Consider the following 23191-nt stretch of genomic DNA (forward strand, 5'->3'; position numbering starts at 1 on the left):
TCACACTTGAATTTCCAATATATATATATATATATTATCTAAAAGTGATCGAAATTACTTTCTATTAGTGTTGGAAATAGAAACCCATAAAAGAAGGACTGGGCTTCTTCAGCACCACCTTTTTTATTATTTCTTTTGTACAAGTTATTTTTATATCTTACATAATTGGCCTTTCTTGATTTAGTTTCATAATTACATTTTAATTTCTTGCATCATTCTCAATTTGTTTTGTATTCTATAAATGTTCATAGATTTTGGTTCCATACTAATTCAATATATCTATGATGAACCAAATTAATTCAACGTGATTTTTTGTCGATTAGACTAGAAAATTTTTCATTTTCAATCTAATTCAAAGTATGTTGGCTATAGATTCTGTAACTAGAATCAAATTAATATACAAGTCATATTTTTGTATTTTTTTTATATAAAGATGAAATTGTGAGTGAAAAACAAAAATTAGGAAAGTATAGAATATGTAGATAAAGATGAAGATGAATTGAATTGATCAATTGGAAATTTAAATTGCAAAAATGTACGTAGATTGCAAGAAAATAAATTATAAAGGATAAAACAAAAACTAGTCGAAGAATATATGAAAATGGTGATCAAATTGTAATATTCATTATTTCATTTGTCATTTCCTATCAAGCACTTAGAATATTTGAATCGTAACTACAATTTATTACTTTTAATTTTACATTTAAATAACCTATTTATATTTTTTTTATAACAATTACACGCCAAAATAAAATAAAACAAAATTACATAAATTGTAAAAACTACTTTAAAAACTGTCCATTGAGTCAAGTGTGCTTACTCATCACATACTTTGCAACAGCTACCATAAATTAACTTCCCTTTCAATCCAGAACTGTTCCTTTCTGGATTATGTATAGAAACTTTTTTTCCGATATTATCTTCCTTCGTGTACTTTTCAAATTCTCCATTAGTCTTTGTTCATTTGAACCCCTATATTACTCCTTACTTCGACGTATTGATTCATTTTTCTTACTTCATCCTTTTACATTATTTGGCTTCATTTCTTCGTTGTTGTGGTTCACTTTGCATATAAGAGGGCAAAAGAAGATAGATTGTTCTAAAAATTTATTCCAACAAAAAATGATAATAACACTTCTTTTCAATTCCATTTATTCAATTCTCATTGTTTATTTGTATACTAATATGCATTCTACATTATTACTATCACCACTCACAAACAACAAAGATTCAGCAAACTAATCAAACTAAATCACCCAATGACATACTTCTTGTACAACATCACTTTCACTTGTTACAAAGTTATTCTGTTATTCTTATGTTGAATAAGCATTTACCTAGCTAAGGGCATATATCCGGTGTCTACTTTCACGCTGACCGATGCAATAGAAGCACCACTGTCATGGTTTGTTCTAGCTAATTCGGTCGCTAAAGCCTCCTGTAGTTCAATCACTACCGCACTCATCATTGGCCTTTCGTTGGGATTTGGAGAAACACAAGCCATTGCTATTTCTACGGCTTTCCATGCTGAGTTTATGTCAAAATTTCCTTCTAAGCTTGAGTCAACTATGGCCCTGATATCCCCTTTTGATATCATCAAGTTAACTCGTTCACTTATGTGACCCGTTTCTTCATTCCCTGCCATTACTGGTTGATTTGTGATTATTTCCAAAAGAACAACTCCAAAGCTATAAACATCACTTTTCTGTGTTAACCTATTGGAAGAGTGGTAGCTGCAAGAGAAGTCATGAAACCCAAATTATTTTTTCTTTGTGGATTTTGTGATGATAACTCAAATATTAAGGTAGAAAATCTCCTTATTCTCCAAGAAAATGATGGAAAGGACAATAACAAAAGTACTTACTGAGGGTCCAGGTAACCGAAAGTGCCAGCAACAACAGTTGACACATAAGACCCCCCATCATCTGGGACAACTTTGGATAGACCAAAATCAGATAACTTTGCTTGGAAGTGTTCGTCCAACAAGATGTTTGTAGATTTCACATCTCTGTGGATTATAGGAGGCTTGCAACCAGTTTGCAGATATTCCAATCCTGATATTAGATTTATAATCACGGCAAACGTGTTAAAAGGGTAAAGGGAGTTAACATAAATTCACAATTTGAATTTTGCTTTCTAACCTAAGGCTGCATCCAGTGCTACACGAAGTCTGTCCTTCCAGCTCAATAATGGTGATTCGCTATATTTACCTACAAGAACAACTTCTGTAACTTTCTATTCTACACATGTTTGTTTTTGTTAGGTAGAACTTATTCATACGACACAAACAGTTCTCCTATATTAAAAACAAAATAATTTTATTCGGAACCAACCTGAGAGATGTTCATGTAAGTTCCCATTAGCCATGTATTCATATATAAGGCCCTTATTGGTTCCTTCGTTACAGTAACCAATAAGGGATGTCAGATTTTTGTGATGAACTCTGAGTAGAAGTTTAACCTGGAAATAAAAGTCACAGCCATGTTAAACCGTATAGGTTCGCTACCAAAGTCCGAAACCTAGCAAATTGATTAATAACTTATACCTCTGCTTGAAATTGTTGATAACCATGAACTGCTGATGAGGAAAGCATTTTCACTGCAACTGGAGTGTCATCGATAAAACCCAGGTAAACTGTTCCAAATCCTCCTTTACCAATAATTCTTTTGAAATTGTTAGTGATATAAAGGACATCATAGTATGAATACATTTGACTTTTGCCTTGCTGGAACGAATTATCCTTTTCTGTGGATTTCTCTGAAAAATCACTCTGATGATTTAGTGCCACCGAATCTGTAAATTTTTCGACTTCATTTTGAAAGATAATATGTTAAAAATTTTGGTAAATTGTTAATGGAAAATACAAACTTTTAGTAATTATTTCAGAATTACCTTTTGATTTTTTCCTTTTAATGATCCACAATATAGCAACGGCTATTAGAAGAATTAGAACCCCACATATTGATGCCACTATGGGTATGACAGTATTTTTCTTTTCCTTCTCGTTGCATTGACCAGATTCACATAAATATGGATTTTCACCCACACTAGCATGGAAATCACAGAAAAATTATGTTTTAAGTCTCAGTAAACCTTACAAGTAATCCATAATTTAAATACATTCTTCAACTTATTTTGGTTGTGCTTAGAAATTCATGTATATATGAATCTCAAACACTGCCTTGAATATAAGTAATTAATAATCATCAGCATAAATAACCATATTATGAATTTGAGACTTTTTAATCAGATTTATACCTTAGTGAAAGAGAACCTTTGCGTGATTTTTCAACAAGTGCAGAGGGAATTGAACCGGAGAGGTCATTCTTCTCCAAGTTTCTAAAAAAATATAGTTTTCTATTATCAGATAAAGAGGATCACATCACTTATATAATGTTTGAGTAAATGAAGTAACTTACAAGATCTTCAAGTGTTGTAATTGAGACAGAAAATCAGGAACATCACCATTTAAGTTATTGTTAGATAAATCCCTGGAAAACAAACAATTTAACCTTTTTAACTATGTTTAAATCTCCTCTCAAGTAGGAAAAGATATGTCGATTATTCACAAATAATAAGTACATAACGGAAACAGTTAAAAGATTTAAAACAAGAGATTTTTCTGTCGGGTGAAATAAAACAAACAAAAAGAAAAAGAAAACTAACAGCTTCTCCAACATGGTGAGGTTTGAGATAGAAGAGTCAATCTTTCCTGACAATCCACTCGAAGATAAATTCCTGCTTTGCTCAGTGAATAGTTATATAAGATTTCATCTCAGTTTTATAAACCTATAATAATAATAATTTGGCAAGCATGACTTACAAAGCTGTGATTCTTGGGAACTCATTGCCGAGATAAGTACAGTTGAGACCACCCCACAAGTAGGCTGCAGGGGAGCATGGATCACCTTCCCAATCCCTTTTCACTCCATAGGCAGACTTAATGCTTGTAATTGCATCAACTTATTTTCAAATGCAAAAAAACGTGTAAAAGGTAGTTAAGTTCATGTAGGAAAATGTAAACCAAATAAATGGATTTAAAAAATGAAAAATACCATCTCCTTGGAATGTTTCTGGGTTCTGTGAGTCTATTACTCTGTAAATTTCAATGGCACTGATGATGGGAGGGAGGGTTGAAGTTTCAGTCCTCTCCAGGGAAAATTTAATTTCTTTCCCACTGATGGCTGCCGTCGGATTTATGGTATGGGCAATATGGTACCGCGGAGAAAAATTTTGAACTAATGATTCATCGTTCAGCATGATGTTGAATAGTCTTGTCTCATTCGTGGTTAACACATGAATTTCCGTGAAGTACATGTACACATAAAATTTGTCAATTTCATTTTGTGGCTTCCAGCTTATTACCAACGGAGCACTATCATTTTCTGGTTCAACTGCGGTGCCCATGATAGTAGCTTCCTCCTTGTAATCCGTCTGATTTAAAGAATCATCAGAAATGGAGGCACTTAGTGGTTTCCAATTTTCGCCGAAGTTACAGGGGTCATAGGGACCATACCAGACACGATCATAAACATCAACCGGGTACCTGTGAGAAAATCAGAATAAATCAATCAATCTTATAAGACAACACATTTAATCCATAAGTATGATTTCACCTGTAGCTTTGGTTTGAACCCAAATCGCAGCGCCGGTAATTGTAAAGTTCCAATGATCCGAATGGAGTGACGTATGTATCATTATTCAAAGTCCTGAATTCTATGGTTGTTATAAATGGTATGTCATTGTGTGTGTCAACCAGACAGATTTGCACATAATCCATTGAAGGTACATGAATGATCTCATTGGTTTGGGCAGATGATTCATTTTGTATCATGACTGTACTCCAGTGGTTAGGTCCGATAAGAAGATCAAACTGTGGTAATTTATTTCGGCCATCATAATTTCCGTACAGAAAAGTAGTGCGTATGAGATACTTAGAGGCTCTTGTGACGTTTATTTTGTAGCAGTTCCTTTTTCCTTCCGGGAAGCTTCTCAGCGTCCATAGTTGTCGTTGAGTATTGTATCTGCTGTTCTCTTCAGATGATATTTTCCCACTCACACCAGTATTTATGAAACCCACATCCGAAACGTAATTTATTTGTAGTGCCGGGACAGTATAACCATCTTCAGATCCGCAACTTATGCTGATGAATTCTAGAACATGAAAGATAAGAGTAAACCTTAAATTGGTCCACACGGTTTCAATATTGCAAAAGAAGAAAGTGCTTCTTTTCCACAACCGTGAAGGAGAAAATAGAAAGCAAGGGGTCACGGGTGTGTGTAAGGAAAACAAGAAGATTGCGTGCCTCGAAACTAAATCAGTTTTTTAAGAATCAAACTAGAAACCTCTCACCGATTAAAAGACCCATTAATTAATTTTTTGTTTTATTCTTAAGTTAATTTACTCACATCAATCACGCATTTATCTTTCTAAAATCTAGCTGTTCCATTTAATAATTTTTTAGACTTTAGTTTTAACATAAAGAAAGCATTAGATGATAAAAAAAATGAAAAGGAAACAAATTTTGGTTGATTGAATTGATAGAAAAGAGAAAAAAAAAACAGACTTCCAATATGGTTATGATGTATCAATTTTTTTTTCTCTTTTATATCTCTTATTTTCTATTATTTTAGTTCAGCATAAAACTTTGAAATAAATAAAGATATAATGAAATTGTTTGACAAAAGAAATGCTTTAACGAACCTGGTTGAGCATGAGCTTGAATAAGTAGAACAGCTAAAACAGCAACATAGAAACTCATCCACATTGTATATGTTGACTTCGATCACGTAGTCAACTACTCCAAGGTAATTGCAAAGCTTTAATTTCTCTTTGTATGTTTAAATCTGCAATACGGTATAAAACAATAGTACTGCTGAACTCTGCGATCAATCCAAAGTAAATTGAAATAAGACATATTAAATATATTGTTTTGACCAAAGTGTAATTTATTTAAAGAAAACAGCATAAAAAGGCTGAATATTAACATAAAAACTTAAATGATTAAGCATAGATATTCTCATATATGCAGACCAAGAGTTGCAGCACCAACAGATAATTTTTTATATAAGTAATGTCATAAGTTCAATTTTTTATATTAGAAAATAAAATTTATAAATATATTATATAATTTAAAATTATTTATTTTTCTTCATAATATATCGAATTAAGAAAGTTTGCTGTGTGTATTTTTATGTGTAAGCGTTTGATTTGATCTTTCATATTTTTATTAAGTTTTTCTTTCTCAATAATATTTTTTTATGGTGATGAATTATATATTTGAGTTTAATTAAGATGCCACAGTACTTAACTATTCTTAACATAGCTTTAAAAAAATTTAATTTTAATTTTTTTGTTTTATTATTATTTAAATAAACATCTAAAATTTAATGTTATCATAATTAATATTTAGAAACACATTTTTCATAAGTCATTTTTTTAGCACATTTGAGTAAAATCACTTACATTAAATGTTAATAATTTATTATTCTCTTTCTTCTTTTGGTTAATTCAGTTTTTATATATTAAAATACAATAGAAATTATAAAAAGAAAAAAGAAAATAACAAAAAAAAAACTAAAAAAAAACTTTTATCCTTAAATTTTATTATGTTTTAATGTTTTCAAAATCATATTTATATATATATATATATATAAATATATATATATATATATATATATATATATATATATATATATATATATATATGTGTGTGTGTGTGTGTGGATTTTACTAACTTATGTAACTTGTTAAATGTATATCAAATTTTAGTTGACAAAAATATCTTCTTGAATTTTAAATTTTAAAGATTATAGGTATTTGAATAATTTTTTATTTTTTTATTTTAAATTAAAAATAAAAAATATTAAAATACTCATGTGTTTAAAATATATCTTTTTTTATGAATAGAATTTTTTTTAACTAAAATTTATTATACTTTAAAAGGTTATATAAGTTATAACAAATATATATATATATATATATATATATATATATATATATATATATAATTTTAATGACAGTTGAAATTATACACCAGTTCATAGTTATTAAAGAAATACCACTTTTTTTTTGTTATTTGATTTATTTTTAAAATCTTATTTTTATTATGTATTAATGAGAGTGGATATGTAACTGACCATATTCTTAATAACCCTTTAGGTTCTTCCCACTCAATTTTCAACTTTCATCACAAATAATCTCATATCATCTAAATCAAATATGCATAATATTCCTAATAAACAATCTTATGAATTATCTTAAATAGTAAATCACCAGGAAGAAAGTGTTGGAAAAAATGAGTGTGAAAAGTCTAGAACTATAATTAAAGCTTTATATATATATATATATATATATATATATATTAGACATGAAGATTTGGCCAACAAGAAAGCTGCATATGTTTGAAGAAGAAGGAAAAAGAAAGAGCAAATATATGGTACCTATGCAGTGCAGCGCTGTGATCTGATCTGAATTTCTGGTTTTCCAAGACTACTACGCTCACCTTACCATCCATCAAACCTATATATTTAGCATGATAATATACTATAAGAGTCTGTTCCTTATACAAAGAAGCTGAGGTTGACTATTATGGAGTGACTAGGTCAGAAAACAAAAACAAACAAAAAAACGACAATGACGGTTGACTCTGTGGTTACGGTTGCACGTTTGCTTTAGTTCCACGACTGACGTCAAAACCTAACCTTATGATGCACTAAACCACTGTGTCATTTTTCATTGTTTGTATTCAAATTCTGGTTCTTATATATTATTCTTAGTGTGTGTTTGGAATAGAGAAAATACGACAGAAGGAAGGAATAGAACTGACGTATTAGATACGGCAGATTCAATTGTCTACTTGTTTATTTAAATTTAAAATTAAAAAGTTATGAATTATAAAATTATAATTCATAATTTTATTATTTTATAATTATATAATTATATACTTTTAAAATATAAAATTTAGAATATTTTTTAAAATATATTATATAAATTAAAATAGGTACATGTTTTTGCGTGGATAAATGATGGAGAGTGGTTTAATATGCTTATGATGAATAGTATTTAACATGACAACACTTTGTCCTTTATAGTAGAAGATATGATGCACTACAGATGATGACTTGACTAAACTAACCTTTCTTTTTTCCTTTCGACCTCATCTTATAACTTGTAATTATTATTGGAAAAAAATGTAAGAATTTTGTTATAATGTTGTTAATCAATGACTAGGTCAGAAAGATTCTCGTTGGACAGGAACAAACTAAAAACAACAGAAACACACAATCAGATGTTGTTGACTCCGTCAATTAGCTTCAGTTCCACCACTCATGTCAATTAATGGGACTATCATATACTTATCCTTTCTTTATGTGTAAGTGGAGATGGTTTTATGAACAGAATAACTTTTAATAATTTTGGATGATGATTAAATATTAAAATTTATATTTTAATTCTGAAATTATTAGTTAAGATTTATTATTAATTTAATCTTGTAAAGCACGATGACCTATTAACACAGGGCTGTTTCTTCCTGCTTCACCATTTTTTACTTTCTGCACCCCATCATTGTCGATCTCCCCATTTTACCCTTTACAGATTTTTTATTAAAACCCCTAATTTCTCATTCCTTTTTCTTCCTGGGCCGCTGAATCTTATGCATTTCCCTATCTTGGTTCTTCCTTCACCAAATAGACATTGCGTTTTGCACATGGAGAACCCTGCATCTCCCTCATTTAAACAAGATTTGGACCTATTCATTTTATATGGAGGTGGGGAAGGGGGTGCTTCTGGTTTGATGCGGTGGTTTGCGTGAGGAGGATGGTGGGCGTGGTCTGGGAAATCATTTTTTTATCATCCAGTGGTTTGATGCAGTGTTTTTTCGAGAGATGGTATCAATAGCCATGGCAGTGTTTTTGCGGTGCAAGCTGGTTGGGAAAAGTCGTCGTTGAGCATGTTATCGACATCGGAATAGTGGAATCTGGCGATCCATCGCGAGTGAGATGACCTTCCTGATTGTGATTGGGTGTTCTGAAATATTCAATTGGGAAAATCCAGACAAAATATTTGGAAATTAGCGTATAGGAAGATATTTTTAAATTTAGAAATTTTTTTGGGATATTTAATTTAATATTTTTATTTTATATTTTGGATTAGGTGTTTATAAAGAAATTTTTTAGATATAAAAATATTTTTCTAAATATTTATTTCAAGATGTCTTTATTAATACTTTCTAAATTAAATATCTTATAAAATATTTCTAGATTTGAAAATATATGTTTTGAAGTACATAAAGAAGAAATTGGGGTACAAGAAACATCTTAACACGACTTGTAAAAAGAAACCTAATTATGTGAAAAATGTTATATCAATTTTTATGAGTAATGTTGGTTATTGTATATCTTATCATAAGTCCATGTGAAAAATGTTATTAGTTTATACAAATTATTTCCATAAATATTGTAAATGATAATATGAATAAATATTTTCATAAATATTTTTACAATTTTTTTGTTTAATATGATGAATTTTTTTATATATTAAAAGAAAGATGAATCGAAAGAATAAGAGAAGGAGAAGGATGTTAGAATCGATTAATCGATGCTGATAGTGGAGGTGCATTGACAACCACCATGGCTTGGTGACAATGTGAAAGCATAACAATGATGCAAAGATGTGATTACTATGACTTTAGAGTTGGAGGAGGTGGAAAAAGAGAAGAGAAAAGATAAGTCAGAAGTGACAATGCTTGACATGAAAGTGACGACACCAAATCACACTTTTTATCAATGAATTTTACTAACTATCCGAATTCTATAATAATTACGGATAAATATTTATCAACAAATATTTATTAACTATCGACAGATAATGAAATTTATTAGTAAAAATTATCCACTATCACTTTTCGATGAATTTTTAATCATCAATAATTTATTTTAATAAATTATTGATTGGTTGTATCCATGAACTAGATTAGTGACTCTTAGTTCCATGTTACTCAAAGTTGTTATGATTGGATAAGTGGTGATAAATGTGTTATCGTTACTATGATACTACTATGAGGTATGTGTTTTCGGTGGATGAATTGAGAGAGTAGTTTAATATTCTTATGAGGAAGATTATTTAATATGAACAAATTAATAATAATAAAGATAATATAAATAGATAGTTTTATTTTTATTAAGACAACATTATTTATTATTTTTAGGCTTAATTATTAACCTAGTCCTTATATTCGTTTGAATTATTTAAGTAGGTTTATAATTTTTATTTGGTAAAGTTAACGTATTTGTAAAAAAATCCAATTAAGGTTTTTCATGTTAGATTAATTTTAATGTCGGATTCATACATATTAAGTGACAATTTATAATATTTTTAATTTTTTTTCTTCGTGACACTAAGTGTCACAAATACATATAAAGCCACTAGCCTCCGGGCATTAAGCAGCCAGTTTGGACACTGAGAGCTATGAAGTGAGTAAGATCTTTGTGTTTTGGGTGCTGAGGAGATACTCTAGCCCACCTAGCGTTGTGCTCTCTGTTTAGTAGTTGTTGAGCGAAAGATGTTCATGTTGAGTGGAGAAAGATGTTTACCATAAAAAGATAACACGAGACTTGAGTCTCCAACACTTTTAATTTAAAACTTTAAGAGAATAGATTGATAGGTCTTTTTCTTTATATAATATTTTATTTTTTTATTTCTATTTAACGTATAGTTGAATTTCCAGTAATCCATAGTGTTTCTGATTTGAATTTCTGAGAATAAACTTGTTTTAAAACCAAAAGTGAAGGTCTACATATTATGGGTAAGTTGTGAGTATTCATAAGGTTTTTTCAATAGTTAATTTTTTTTTCAAGTACTTTCATTGATGAGAAAAATGGATTTTTTTTAGACTTCTGTTACTTGGTTTAATTTTTAAAATGGGAATATAAAATATAATCATGGAGAAAATCCTCATTAACAAATAAAAGTTAATCATAAAAGAAATATACCCACATAGGATTCTAACGTACATTTGAAGTCCAACTCATTTTTGGATAGAAGAAAAAAAGAATTTAAAATATTTTAATTGTAATCCTAAAATATCCGTTTCGAAATTTTAATTTCCAAGGATAAAAATTTGATTAACCTTCCAAATTTCTCTGCTCTATGTGGGTCAAAACTTGGTCAGATTCAACTATAATTTTTTCATGTATGAAACTTGAATATAAAATCTCACTTTTAAGAGATCGATATTTAGTTGAGTATTAAAATGATGTCATGCATAACACCTTGTTCTAATATCCTTAATTGAGTATTAATGAAGTATCTAATCACCCTTTATTGACTGTTATCTAGTATGTCATCATCTCACAGTCACCATTGCACAAGGCATCTCTTGAATCTTAATTTTGGTGACTGCACACAATTTCACTGAAACTGGTAACTTCTCCTCATTGATCCTGAACTGTTTCGGGTCCACGAAATTAATGCACTTCAAAGTTTAAACATCAATATGCGAGGTATCATAAATATCTTCCTAAATAAATTTCCCAACCACCCCATAGGAGTTTATGGAGTAAATGCCTTATCATTTTATTCTAATCACAAAAAATATCAACTGTTTGATAATATCTGCTTATACCAAATAGCAAATGTGATCTCTTTATGAAATTTCATGGATGGAAAACGGAGATGCCATTGGGCTTGGATCTTCACCTTATGGTGTGTCCTTGCATATACCATTTTAGAATTTTCAGGAAAGGCCACAGAGAACAACTCTATGCATCACAAACAAGGAAGAAGGAAACTGGATGATGTCAGTGGTGAGGATTTTCTGCTACTGCTCTGAGCTTGTACAAAATTGTCCGAAAAATTATACGTACTTATTAAATGCTTAATCTAAAAGAAAGGGTTAAAGAAAAGTACTGAATTTTTTATTATTATATCCATATATTCTTCTGATGTCAGTTTGTGTTGATTGTAGGTTCTATTTCCATTGACTGTGGGATACCAGAAGAAGTGGCCTACACTGATGAGAAAACTCAGATTCATTACACTTCAGATGCACAGTTTATTGGCACTGGAACAAGAAAAAATATACCCCTCAAGCTCACTTCTGAAATACCCCAAGGAGTTTTCACTACTGTGAGAAGCTTCCCCGAGGATAAAAGAAACTGTTACACACTACGACATCCAGAAGGCGGAAATACTATATACTTGATAAGAGCTTCTTTTATGTATGGAAACTATGATGACTTGAACATGCTGCCACAATTTCATCTCTATGTTGGGGTCAATTTTTGGGACTCTGTGAAGTTTGAAAATGCCACTCATGTTGTAATCAAAGAGATTTTACATGTGCCGTCTTTGGATGAATTGTATATTTGTTTATTGAATACTGATATGGGAACTCCTTTTATATCAGCACTGGAGGTGAGGCACTTTGATCATTCCAGTTATAGAACAGACTCTAAACTCTTATCCCTATACAGACGTTTTGACATTGGATCAACAACCAATGAAATAGTGAGGTAAGTAGCATAATCACAGATGTTAAACAAGTTTAATTTCTTTACATTGTTTAGCTTTTAATCTTGTCTGATTACATGTAGATTTGAAGAAGATACTTATGATCGAATGTGGTATCCTTACAACTTACCAGATTCTACACCACTCAGTACTTCCTTCAGCATTGACTCCTTGAACCATACTGCTTATCACCTTCCAACAGCAGTAATGAAAACTGCTGTGAGAGCAACAAATGAAAATGATTCCCTGGAATTTGATTTTGACACTGGGCATCCTACTTCGGATTCATATGTCTATATGCACTTTGCTGAAATCGAAGATCTTAAGGAAAACGAAAGCAGGGTATTCGACATTACACTGAATGGACAAATTTTGTCTGAATCTGTTTCTCCCAAGTATTTGCTGTCAACTACGATAGAAAGTAAACAGGCCATTAGAGGAAGTAAGCTCAAGTTTTCTATGTACAAGAAACCAAATTCCACCCATCCTCCCATTCTAAATGCGATGGAGATTTATATTGTTAAAGAATTCTTGCAATCACCCACAGATCAAGAAGATGGTTAGTGTTGTTCCTTGTCCTTTCTTTGATTTCCTTTTTGTTTTTTGTAGTAACAGCTACAACTGTTAGAAAGGTAGTAAAAGTATAAATCACGTTACAAGTTAGAAAAGTTGGTTAACGAAATAACAGACATTGACATTATATGCTTGTGAGAATTATAGTTAAGGCTATCATGTCCATCAAATCATATTACAAGTTGATGTCGTCGTTGGGTAAATCTTGGCAAGGAGACCCTTGTGCACCGTTGAAATACTCTTGGAATGGTATCAACTGCAGCAATAATGGATATAATCCACCCGCAATAACTGCATTGTAAGTTCTATTTTCCAAATTTGGAATTTGCATTGTTTAAATCACCGCAGACCAAAACTTATTTGAACTTCGTGCAGAAACCTAGCCTCCAGTGGATTAGATGGCCCGATAATTGATTCTTTTTTGGAGCTCAAATTCTTAGAATTCTTGTAAGTGTTAATTTGACAACCGATTGAGTAGATTCTGTTCCTTCCCAAAAAAGGTTGGAAAATATGATATTTCTTCTCTAAAGTTGGACTTAGCCTTTAACATGGATTCTTTAAACAATTATTAGTCTACCATAATTTTAGTTTAACATAAAAACAATGCTTTGCTTTTCAGGGATTTATCAAACAATAGCTTAACAGGACCACTGCCTGATTTTTCAAAGCTGCAGTACTTAAAAACTCTGTAAGTTATAGAGATTTCAGTATCTGTGTTTGTCAGTGGAAATCAAAATAGTCATCTGACATATGCTATGTTAGCAGCAATTTATCAGGGAACAGACTCTCGGGTGAAATTCCTCCAGTTCTCTTGGAAAGATCAAATAACGGTTCCCTTATGTTGAGGTTTGTTTTGGTTTGAAATAATGATGATAATAAGTTTCTCACTAACCTACTTTTTCTTGTAACTTGTTTATTTTGCTTTTCTTCTTCAATCTTTTGAAACAAAATTGTTATGACCATAGTGTGGATCCGGATCTCTGCCCGATAGGGCCATGTGAAGAGAAGAAAAACAATATTGTTCCACTTGTGGCAGGCATTCTTTCAGCTGTGATCTTTTTCATTGTATTGGGTATTGTGCTGACTATCATTTGGAGGAGACGCAACAAAAACCCAGGTCTGAAAATAGATAAAACTGTCTTACTTTGAAGCTAAACTGAGGATCTCACAATCATTGACTTCAAAATGCATTAAACTCCTTTTGTACAAAGAACAAACTAAACTTTTTCACTTCAAATGACAGAGCAATAATAAATTTTTTATTACTTTGTTTAGCCTCAAAGCAAGCTGTGAGATCAAACGAAGAAGTTGTGCTGAAGACAAATAATAATCAGTTCTCGTACTCTCAGATAATGACTATAACCAATAACTTTGACAAAACAATTGGGAAGGGAGGGTGTGGAATTGTCTACCTTGGTTACTTACAAGATGGCACACAAGCTGCTGTCAAAATGCTCTCGTCTAAATCTCCTCAAGGATCTCAGCAGTTTCAGACAGAGGCATGCTTCTCACCATAGAAATTTGAAATGGCATATTTTGAATTTAAGGAAATATTATAGCTAAGATGGCATGCTTCCACGTATTTGCAGGCTCAACTCTTAATGCGTGTTCATCATAAGAACTTAGCTTCCTTTCTTGGATACTGTAATGAAGTCGGACGCACAGCCATCATTTACGAATACATGACTAATGGTAACTTGGAAGAGTATCTTTCAGGTATATTAATTTGTTTCCCCGTTCATTTCATGCTTGCATTGCATAGCTACTTCATCGATGACTATATTCAAGTAAACAAGACACAATACTCTATTTTGTGTCTGAGTAGATCTTAAAAGAGAACCATTGAGTTGGAGACAGAGGATTCAGATAGCAGTTGATGCTGCTCAAGGTTAGTGGTGTATCAGACTCTTTTATTTTCTCATTCCTCACTTTGATGTGATTAAAGGATGCTGAATTACTGTATTGGAACTTGTACTTATAGGTATCGAGTACTTGCATCATGGCTGCAAGCCACCAATAGTCCACAGAGACATAAAGACTGCAAACATTTTACTGAATGAGAAAATGCAAGCAAAAGTTGCTGATTTTGGTTTCTCAAAATTTTTCTCAGCTGAAAATGAAAGTTACGTATCAACTGTAGTTATTGGCACTGTTGGATATCTTGATCCAGAGTAAGTTTGATCAAACAAACATGGTGCGGTTTCTTATATTTACAAGAAGGTTTTAAGTTGAACATATCGTTTTTAACCTTTTTGAGTTTGCTTTTACAGATACTACATATCCAGCAGGCTGACTGAAAAAAGCGATGTTTATAGTTTTGGCATTGTACTTTTGGAGCTAATTACTGGGCAGCCAGCCATAATAAAAGGTCATCAGAACACTCACATTGTGCAATGGGTTAACCACTTTCTTGAAAGAGGAGATATACAACAAATTGTTGATCCAAAGATGCAAGGAGATTTTGACTTTGGTTCTATGTGGAAGGCCTTGGAGGCAGCAGTATCTTGTGTGCCTTCAATCTCTATCCAAAGGCCATCAATGAATCACATTGTCTCTGAACTGAAAGAGTCCTTAAAAATGGAAGCAACTCGAGAACAAGAAGGCATCAACTCGATTGAAATGAACGTTGTTGATCTTGAAGCTGATTGGGGCCCAGATGCAAGATAGTGGTCAAGAATGTGTTTTCTGGTTACTTTTTTCTATTATTTTTAGTTTTATAATTTTTTGTCAACCTCCAATTATATATAGTCTTGTGGATTTACAAGAGAATAAATCCATTATCCCTCTAAAGTAAAAGGCATACCTTAGCAAGAGAGGCAAATCTCTGTGTGTGAAAAATGTAACATGATTGGATGTGATATATTTTTTCATTTTGGTGAAGGATTTAAATCATTTATATTTGTCTTAATCCAATTATATATTGTAAGTTGATTTTATTTTTAAACTCTAATATAATCTTAAAAAGAAGAGTTTAAGTCTAATTTAATTTTCATAAAAGATTAAGTTTATATACTTGTAAATTGGTCGGTAGGACTTCCAACTTTGAATCAAACTTGAATCAGAAAATGAAAAAAGTTCAACTTGAATTATCCATTTTATTCACCGAAAAGAAGATACACCGCTAATTCATCAATGGGAAAAACTCCAACTCTCCGATACATGCAGCTCTCTCGTGATCAAGATTATTATGCTGCCTCCTAAGCACAAAATTTCAACAACTTTTCTCACCGACCACCATAGTAAATGAAAGAAACAATGTACACAGACACGACACTGGAGTTTGTGACTAGAAAGCAAAATCACGTGTGAGGTTAAAACGTATGGTCTCAAAAAACAGAAAATTACCGAAGGATGTGACCAGTTCATGTGTTCTCATTTAATAGCCATGCTCAACTTCAATCCTCCTCCATTAGTAGGGTGATAAGGGGTCATTTCAGTTGCCATATTAGTTCGACACTTCAACTTATAAATATAACACATGCACAGCAGAAAGGTTATTGTTAGCCATACAAAGATGAATATCAATAGCACAAAAGGGCTTCTTGCACTCTTTGCATTTGTCTTCTTGGGATGGGGTAATGCACAAAATACCCTTGTGCCAGCAATCATAACATTTGGTGACTCAGCCGTGGATGTTGGGAATAATGATTATTTGCCTACCCTTTTCAAGGCGAACTACCTTCCTTATGGAAGGGACTTTGTCAACCATCAACCCACTGGGAGGTTCTGCAATGGGAAACTAGCCACTGATATTACTGGTGAGGACATAAATTTAAACTTTAAACTCACTCGGCTTGGTTAGAAATAAAGTTTCATTCTTGTGGAAATAAAGTTTCATTCTTGTGGAAATAACGTTTCCTTTTGCAGCTGAAACGCTTGGTTTTAAGAGTTTTGCACCTGCATATCTTAGCCCTCAGGCTTCAGGGAAGAATCTTCTCATTGGAGCAAACTTTGCTTCAGCAGCCTCTGGTTATGATGAAAAGGCTGCTATTTTGAACGTAAGTTGGGAAGAATACCGTTCGCACACACTCCGGCAAACTCATATCTTTGAAAATTTATGTTTTTCCAATATTATTTTTGCAGCATGCGATTCCACTGTCTCAACAGTTAAAATATTTCAAGGAATATCAAGGCAAGCTGGCCAAGGTTGCTGGCAGTAAAAAAGCAGCGTTTATTATTAAGGATGCGCTGTACATATTGAGTGCTGGCAGTAGTGATTTTGTTCAAAACTATTACGTCAATCCTATAATCAGCAAAGCCTTCACTCCTGATCAGTATTCTGCATACCTTGTTGGTGCATTTTCAATCTTTGTTAAGGTATTTTAATTTGTTACTGTTACTCTGCAAGCTATGGCTGGTAACTGGAAAAATGAGTCATAATCTTCCAAAACAGGAAAAAACTTTTAAAGGTGCTTTGTTTTGAACACAGGACTTGTATAAATTGGGAGCTAGGAGGGTTGGAGTGACTTCACTCCCACCTCTAGGTTGCCTACCAGCTGCAAGAACTTTGTTTGGTTTTCACGAGAATGGTTGTGTCTCGAAGATCAACAATGATGCCCAAGGATTTAACAACAAAATCAAGACAGCCGCAGCAAATCTCCAAAAGCAACTTCCTGGTCTTAAGATTGTTGTCTTTGATATTTTCAAACCTCTTTATGACCTTGTTCAGTCCCCTTCAAAATTTGGTAATTAATACTTAATTTGACTAGAATACAATCACACATGACTTTGACCTCTTGGTGTAAAAGGATGGTTCTTATTCTTCTATACTTTCTTTTGATATTGAATAGGTTTTGCCGAGGCAAGGAAAGGTTGCTGTGGTACTGGAATAGTGGAGACAACATCTTTATTGTGCAATCCAAAATCACCAGGAACTTGTTCTAATGCAACCCAATATGTGTTTTGGGATAGCGTCCATCCTTCACAAGCTGCTAACCAAGTTCTAGCCGATGCATTGATTTTACAAGGCATAGCCCTTATCACATAAGGGCTACACATGGCTCTGTACCACTACTGTTCATGGAAATGAAGCAAAAGTTTATTATTTCTCGATTCTGGAGAAGCCAGTGTTGTAGTATTTAATAAAATCTTGAGAAATTTCGGATTAACTCATCGTGGAAATAATGCATGTAGGAATGCTTATACTTATTTGTTCTTTTTTATCCTGTTCTCCTTAATCAAGGTCATTGTGAAAATCAAGGAACAAATGAAATTCAAATTTGAAATGAATTATTGCTGCCGCAAGCTTTCCATTTTACACTCATAAGCACATACCCAAGGAATCACCTAGAAAACGACAACACGACTACATAATGCAGGTAAAAATCAGAAGAACACGATAGACATAATCACTAAACTGATATTTAAAATTTTTCCCATGACAGTGATATCACCGGCTAGGACATGTACATCCAGATTTTACGCCAGGATATGCAATTAATTAATGCCAAAAACTAGTTATGATGTTACGCAAAGCCAAGTGCAGATGAAGCAAATGTAAACGATTTGAGCAATGATATACTAATACCAAAACAGGGTTACCAAAGCCATATAAAATGTTGTACTGTGGTAATCAGAACTAAAACTATTTATGAAGTATGACTACGATTGAAAATGCATTTTTATTTAGTACACAGATGGTGTCTGAACTACACCTGACGGCTAATTTACATTGACTACTTCACTGTATATATTTCTAATGCATCATTGATAATAAGTTACAAAAAACTAACTACATGATGCTGATCTACTACGTCTTTGTTGTCTAGCACTCACGCTAGAATCTTTTAAAGCTTCTGCGTATTTCTCCAAATTATTTTTTTCCAAGCCCAAGGAATCTGAGAAGGAACCACTTTTACGTGGACTGAATTTCTTTGAGCTTTCCATGAAAGCGCTATCTGAATTTCTCCTGTTTACTTCTTCCTGAGTACACGTCAACCTAGAGAAATCAAGGGAAGTTCTGGATGTGACAATGGGAGTTGCAAACTCACTCCTAAGACCCTCAATTCCAGTTGAAGTACTTTGCCGTTGAGGATTGCTATTTTGACGTCTGAATTTTTCTTGTGATGAAACATGACTATGGTGATGACAACTGTCTTTACCTTGTATCAGTTGTCTAAGCTTGCTTAAAAGCTTGGTCTGGCTTGTGGTGTTAGTTTTGGCAACAGATGAATTATCTACAGAAGAAAAATCATCACACTCTCCAATGTCAGTGAGAGAAGAAGCCTGCGAGGAGGACCATTGATCTATATCAAAGTCCACAATGTTCCCTGGTCCATCAGCATTTGCATATTCAAGTATAAGCTGCTTGGCTTTCCTCTCAGACGTGGGGCTCAGGCTTCTGCTTAAGTCCTTTGCAACCGTTTTACCAGGTGGGGCTTCATAGTTTCTTAGTTCATATCGTAAGCAAGCATTTATCCACCGCATATATACTAATTCTTCGAGATCTGAACATCGATCAGAATATAGTTGCTCAATTTCCTTCGTCAAGCGTGCATTTTCTTGTTTAAGACACTCACTTTCTTGCTTCACAGCATCTACCTGCATCCCAAAAGCACAAGGTAAAGATTAGAGTCTAACAAGTAGTGACTGAACGAAAGGTGTTGGTGATTATAATCTCCGTACCTCTGGGTCTTCCAGAACTGCATTAGCAAGGATTTGAGTAGAATCTAATCTTCGAACTAAGTGAGAATTTTCTATCTGCAATCTTAAATTAGACTTCCTCAACTCTTCTGCTTCAGACTCAAGCTCCTTTAGCTTTTGCAGCTTAATTTGAATGTCCTGATCACAAGCAGCATCTTTGCACTGTTGGTCTTGCAACCTGGAAACTTTTTGTTGAAGACTTATTATCTGCTCCCTGTTCTGTTCAACTTCATACTTAATTTTCTCATTAAGCAATTTGACTTGCGCATTTGCACTCTCAAGTTCAGCCAGCACTTTTCCATGATCGGAGACCTGCTCCTTTAGTCTCAAATTCTCAGACTGTAAGGTCTTAACCTTCAGATTGAACATCTTTACCTCCACAGTACTTGCTTTCAATCTATTTTGCAGCTCCATCACTGCTGTTTCTTGCTCTCTAAGACCGCAATACTCGAGCAGTTGAACCTCAAGACTTTGTTCCCTGTCTTGAAGCATTCTAATCATGTTCCGGAGTTCAGCTACCTCTTGCTCGTAATCATCCTTCTCGGGATCTGCATATTCTTTTAACCATGGTGCTTCCATATTTATTTTAGAAGAATTTCTAACAACTGTGGCTCCAAAGTCTATGACCTTAAGAAGATCATTAAATTCAGGTAGGAGGAACTCATCTCTATCACCATTTTGTGTACTGTCAGGAGAGAGAGCAAGAGGAGAATTGCCAGTTATCTCCCTGTCGGTGCAAGTTTCTTCCTGCAATCAAAGCAAAAGTTAATAACCCTGTTTTAGTTTTTAAGTTTTCTGAAAAGAAAAACAAAATGGCCAACTTTGTGTAATGTGTATAATTAGTTATGTTAATTAGTAATTGCATGCAAAATATCTTACATACAAATTTACTTTCTTCCTAAAAAGTATTTTATATACAGCACCATGATATGAAAGGTTTCAAAGTTCGAATTCAGTTGCCCGACCAAAACTTTCTTAACTTACTATAATTTTCTTAGTTTCAACAACAGTTTTTCTTATTTCTCTTTTGCACAATGCTCGTAAATTGAAAGAGAGATATCTGTCTCAACCTCTCCCTTTATTTATAGGCAACATGCCTGGTTCACACTAATCAGTCCATTAACCTAACTAAGTAGTGGCTACGGGTACCTATAACACTACTACTTTACTAAAAGATGTACACTTTTTAAATACTTTCTTTTTTTATCGGAAACCCTCAATATTTATAAATTCCCACCCTCAATATTGATAGTAATGAATCAAAAATAAAACCTTATAAAAATGACAGCTTTAAAAAATCAGAAAAATACTATTTCTCTCTGTGACAGAGTACCCAAAAGCAACTTACAGAACATAGAAAATTTCTTGCTGAAATGGTGTTGCAAGTGCTTAGTGCTGCCCCTATACCTCCTCCTGAATTAACTTCACTCTCGTGACCTGAAAAAGATAACAAACGAAAAAGACACTTATATTCATCATTCAAGAAAACAGAGGGGGGAAAGAAAGATGAAATATTGGTGAGGCAAAACCAACCGAAAGAACCCCTCTTGCGTGACTTGGAGGGCTTGATTCTTCTGATTCTGAAGCGTGAGTAGAGAAATCCAGCAAACGAAAGAGCCAAAGCCAAACCAAATTTAAGCAGAACAGGCTTCACACCCTTTTCCTGTCCGATCATCATCCTCACAATTAATCTAATTTCTCTTTGAGCCTTGAAGAGAGACAAACATCTCATAACTTTCCATCATCCTCATCATCCTCATCCATCTCAAACCCACGGAAAAAGCACAAGATTCATTTGTGGTTTATGCCTAGAAACACAACAAAGTCACAGATAAGCAAAGTCCACAATCCACATATTTACTGGTAAAATCATACAGCTGACCAGAAACTACGAATCACAAGAAAGTCAAATTATGCGCGGCCTACAAGTAACTTACTGGTTAGATTGATTCCACGCAAAAGTAAAAGTAAAAAATAATAAATAAATGAATAGCTCGTGACATAATCCATCGCTATCAAAAGTCAAAACTAAACGTCTGAAAGAAAGCATGATCAAGTAAAAACTCGTTCAAATTATGAAACAAACAAAAAACGAGTAAATGAAGATGAATACTCAAAGGCCAACAGGAGTTAACATGAGAAGGCAACAACTCAGGTGAGTAGAGGAAAATCTGTGAATTTGGAGGTTTGCTTAAATGTGATGGACGTTGTCCTTTGGCAAATAGCTTCGGTTGCGTGTGATATTGTCCCTATCATGGCCAAACAGCAATTGGGCATAATGGAATTTTTTGAAAAATCATGTCTTTATAGTTTATACCAAGAAACGTTGGCCATTGATTATTGTCGTGTGTAGGAATGGTGAAGGCGACGTGGAAGGTGGGCCATGTCAGCGAGAGAAACAGAGTTGAAAATAAAGAAATTGGAATTATGAAGGAAAAGAAAGAAATAAAAATGAAGATTCGATTCGATCCATTCTGGCTCTACGGGTTAACAGCGAAACCATTACTGATTAGAAAGAGAGAGGGCAATACAATATTATGGTTATGGAAAAATAAATGATAGGATGCATTAATGTAAATGTTTTTATTTTAATATAAAAATTAAATTATTTTATTTCATTTCTTTGAAATATTGCAATATTTTGTTTTCGAATTTTAAAAACTATTATTTAACTTTTCGTTATGTAAAAAAAAGTTTTGATCCTATTATTTTATTTTAATCTCTTTTATTTATCTACTTAGTTTCTTTTATATTTTTGCTAGATTACAAAAATGTGAAACAAAAAAGTAACTCTTTCAATTATCTTTGAGTTTAATTAGTAATTTAATTCTAACATTTAGATTTATAATTTACTTTAATTTTTATAACTTTTGATTTGTCAATATCTTTCGGACAGGATTAATTTGATTTTTTTTGTTCTGAATGGGTGTTGATGATTTTAAAAGATATCATGTTTCAATGTCAATATCTGAAAAATGATCAAATACCACATCAATCTAACAAAATGATCAAATTATCTTTATTTAAAATGTATTGATATTCAATTCAGAAAAAAAATATAAAAACTAAATTAAATGATAATGAATTAAATTATTGATTAAACTTAAGATTAGTCTAAAATGGGGTGGAACACTTGTGTGAAAGTATGTACATCTACCCTCTTATGATAATATATAATATATATATATATATATATATATAAAATTTAAAATTTAAGCATTGTAATAATTATTAAAATAAAAGTATTAGTAAAGTTTGTATTGAAAACATATAAAAATCAGTAAGTTACAAAATGCATATAGTAAAAAAGCAGTTAATGGTTACATAATTCTTCTACAACTAATAAAATTAACAAGATGAATTATATTTATAAGAATAAAAAGAATAATATGATGTTCAGATGCGGTTATATAGAGAGAATAAAGCTGAATTTCTTTTCACGTAAATAAGAAGTTAAGCAAA

At 32.5% G+C, this 23191-nt stretch overlaps 4 protein-coding genes across 9 annotated transcripts; 2 read left to right on the forward strand and 2 right to left on the reverse strand.

Annotated features, from left to right (window-relative positions):
- Positions 1-1123: 1123 nt before the first annotated feature.
- On the reverse strand, positions 1124-7567 carry LOC124830965 (LRR receptor-like serine/threonine-protein kinase IOS1). 3 transcript variants are annotated; one of them, XM_088092595.1, is made up of 14 exons: positions 7444-7567; positions 5705-5883; positions 4617-5154; positions 4056-4546; positions 3824-3962; positions 3667-3738; positions 3420-3491; positions 3259-3339; positions 2893-3047; positions 2546-2757; positions 2334-2460; positions 2142-2210; positions 1865-2054; positions 1124-1733 (listed from the first exon to the last, which is right to left on the reverse strand). In XM_088092595.1, the coding sequence occupies exons 2-14, from the start codon at positions 5766-5768 to the stop codon at positions 1334-1336; spliced, it is 2610 nt and encodes an 869-aa protein (XP_087948721.1). In that variant the 5' UTR covers positions 5769-5883; positions 7444-7567; the 3' UTR covers positions 1124-1333. The 3 variants fall into 3 exon arrangements, with proteins under 3 accessions (XP_087948721.1, XP_087948720.1, XP_047160802.2); XM_088092594.1 differs by having other exon boundaries at positions 2546-2793; XM_047304846.2 differs by having other exon boundaries at positions 2546-2808; positions 7444-7566.
- A 4015-nt stretch (positions 7568-11582) lies between these two features.
- Positions 11583-15995, forward strand: LOC124830946 (putative leucine-rich repeat receptor-like protein kinase At2g19210). The gene is made up of 13 exons (XM_047304813.2): positions 11583-11808; positions 11970-12516; positions 12598-13073; positions 13235-13385; positions 13463-13534; positions 13707-13775; positions 13853-13933; positions 14053-14204; positions 14363-14586; positions 14677-14803; positions 14913-14975; positions 15069-15258; positions 15358-15995. The coding sequence occupies exons 1-13, from the start codon at positions 11661-11663 to the stop codon at positions 15752-15754; spliced, it is 2697 nt and encodes an 898-aa protein (XP_047160769.2). The 5' UTR covers positions 11583-11660; the 3' UTR covers positions 15755-15995.
- A 555-nt stretch (positions 15996-16550) lies between these two features.
- Positions 16551-18344, forward strand: LOC124830947 (GDSL esterase/lipase APG-like). The gene is made up of 5 exons (XM_047304814.2): positions 16551-16845; positions 16955-17085; positions 17171-17404; positions 17517-17772; positions 17878-18344. The coding sequence occupies exons 1-5, from the start codon at positions 16566-16568 to the stop codon at positions 18072-18074; spliced, it is 1098 nt and encodes a 365-aa protein (XP_047160770.1). The 5' UTR covers positions 16551-16565; the 3' UTR covers positions 18075-18344.
- Positions 18345-18674: 330 nt separating this feature from the next.
- Positions 18675-21986, reverse strand: LOC124830948 (protein CHUP1, chloroplastic-like). 4 transcript variants are annotated; one of them, XM_088092809.1, is made up of 4 exons: positions 21843-21986; positions 21078-21537; positions 19712-20476; positions 18675-19627 (listed from the first exon to the last, which is right to left on the reverse strand). In XM_088092809.1, exons 2-4 carry the CDS (start codon positions 21459-21461, stop codon positions 18815-18817), a joined length of 1962 nt encoding a protein of 653 aa, XP_087948935.1. In that variant the 5' UTR covers positions 21462-21537; positions 21843-21986; the 3' UTR covers positions 18675-18814. The 4 variants fall into 4 exon arrangements, with proteins under 4 accessions (XP_087948935.1, XP_087948936.1, XP_047160772.1 ...); XM_088092810.1 differs by lacking the exon at positions 21843-21986 and adding an exon at positions 21667-21834; XM_047304816.2 differs by lacking the exon at positions 21843-21986 and having other exon boundaries at positions 21078-21166; positions 21263-21833.
- Positions 21987-23191: the final 1205 nt, after the last annotated feature.

Source organism: Vigna umbellata, chromosome 6, assembly GCF_029865625.1.
Source record: "Vigna umbellata cultivar VRB3 chromosome 6, Vumbellata_1.0, whole genome shotgun sequence".
Taxonomy (NCBI): Eukaryota; Viridiplantae; Streptophyta; class Magnoliopsida; order Fabales; family Fabaceae; genus Vigna; species Vigna umbellata.

Excerpts from the sequence above, each read along its gene's own strand:
- LOC124830965 (XM_047304846.2), bottom strand. The coding sequence starts at position 5,768 with ATGTGGATGAGTTTCTATGTTGCTGTTTTAGCTGTTCTACTTATTCAA. Across the intron at positions 3,492-3,666 it reads CTCACCATGTTGGAGAAGCT|GGATTTATCTAACAATAACT; the intron begins GTTAGTTTTCTT and ends TTTGTTTTCCAG. Across the intron at positions 2,211-2,333 it reads CTTACATGAACATCTCTCAG|GTAAATATAGCGAATCACCA; the intron begins GTTGGTTCCGAA and ends TTGTTCTTGTAG.
- LOC124830946 (XM_047304813.2), top strand. The coding sequence starts at position 11,661 with ATGGATGGAAAACGGAGATGCCATTGGGCTTGGATCTTCACCTTATGG. Across the intron at positions 13,074-13,234 it reads ACCCACAGATCAAGAAGATG|TTAAGGCTATCATGTCCATC; the intron begins GTTAGTGTTGTT and ends TGAGAATTATAG. Across the intron at positions 14,205-14,362 it reads GAGACGCAACAAAAACCCAG|CCTCAAAGCAAGCTGTGAGA; the intron begins GTCTGAAAATAG and ends TACTTTGTTTAG.
- LOC124830947 (XM_047304814.2), top strand. The coding sequence starts at position 16,566 with ATGCACAGCAGAAAGGTTATTGTTAGCCATACAAAGATGAATATCAAT. Across the intron at positions 16,846-16,954 it reads ACTAGCCACTGATATTACTG|CTGAAACGCTTGGTTTTAAG; the intron begins GTGAGGACATAA and ends TTCCTTTTGCAG. Across the intron at positions 17,773-17,877 it reads TCAGTCCCCTTCAAAATTTG|GTTTTGCCGAGGCAAGGAAA; the intron begins GTAATTAATACT and ends GATATTGAATAG.
- LOC124830948 (XM_088092809.1), bottom strand. The coding sequence starts at position 21,461 with ATGAGATGTTTGTCTCTCTTCAAGGCTCAAAGAGAAATTAGATTAATT. Across the intron at positions 20,477-21,077 it reads CAAGAAATTTTCTATGTTCT|GAAGAAACTTGCACCGACAG; the intron begins GTAAGTTGCTTT and ends CTTTGATTGCAG. Across the intron at positions 19,628-19,711 it reads CAGTTCTGGAAGACCCAGAG|GTAGATGCTGTGAAGCAAGA; the intron begins GTACGGAGATTA and ends TTTGGGATGCAG.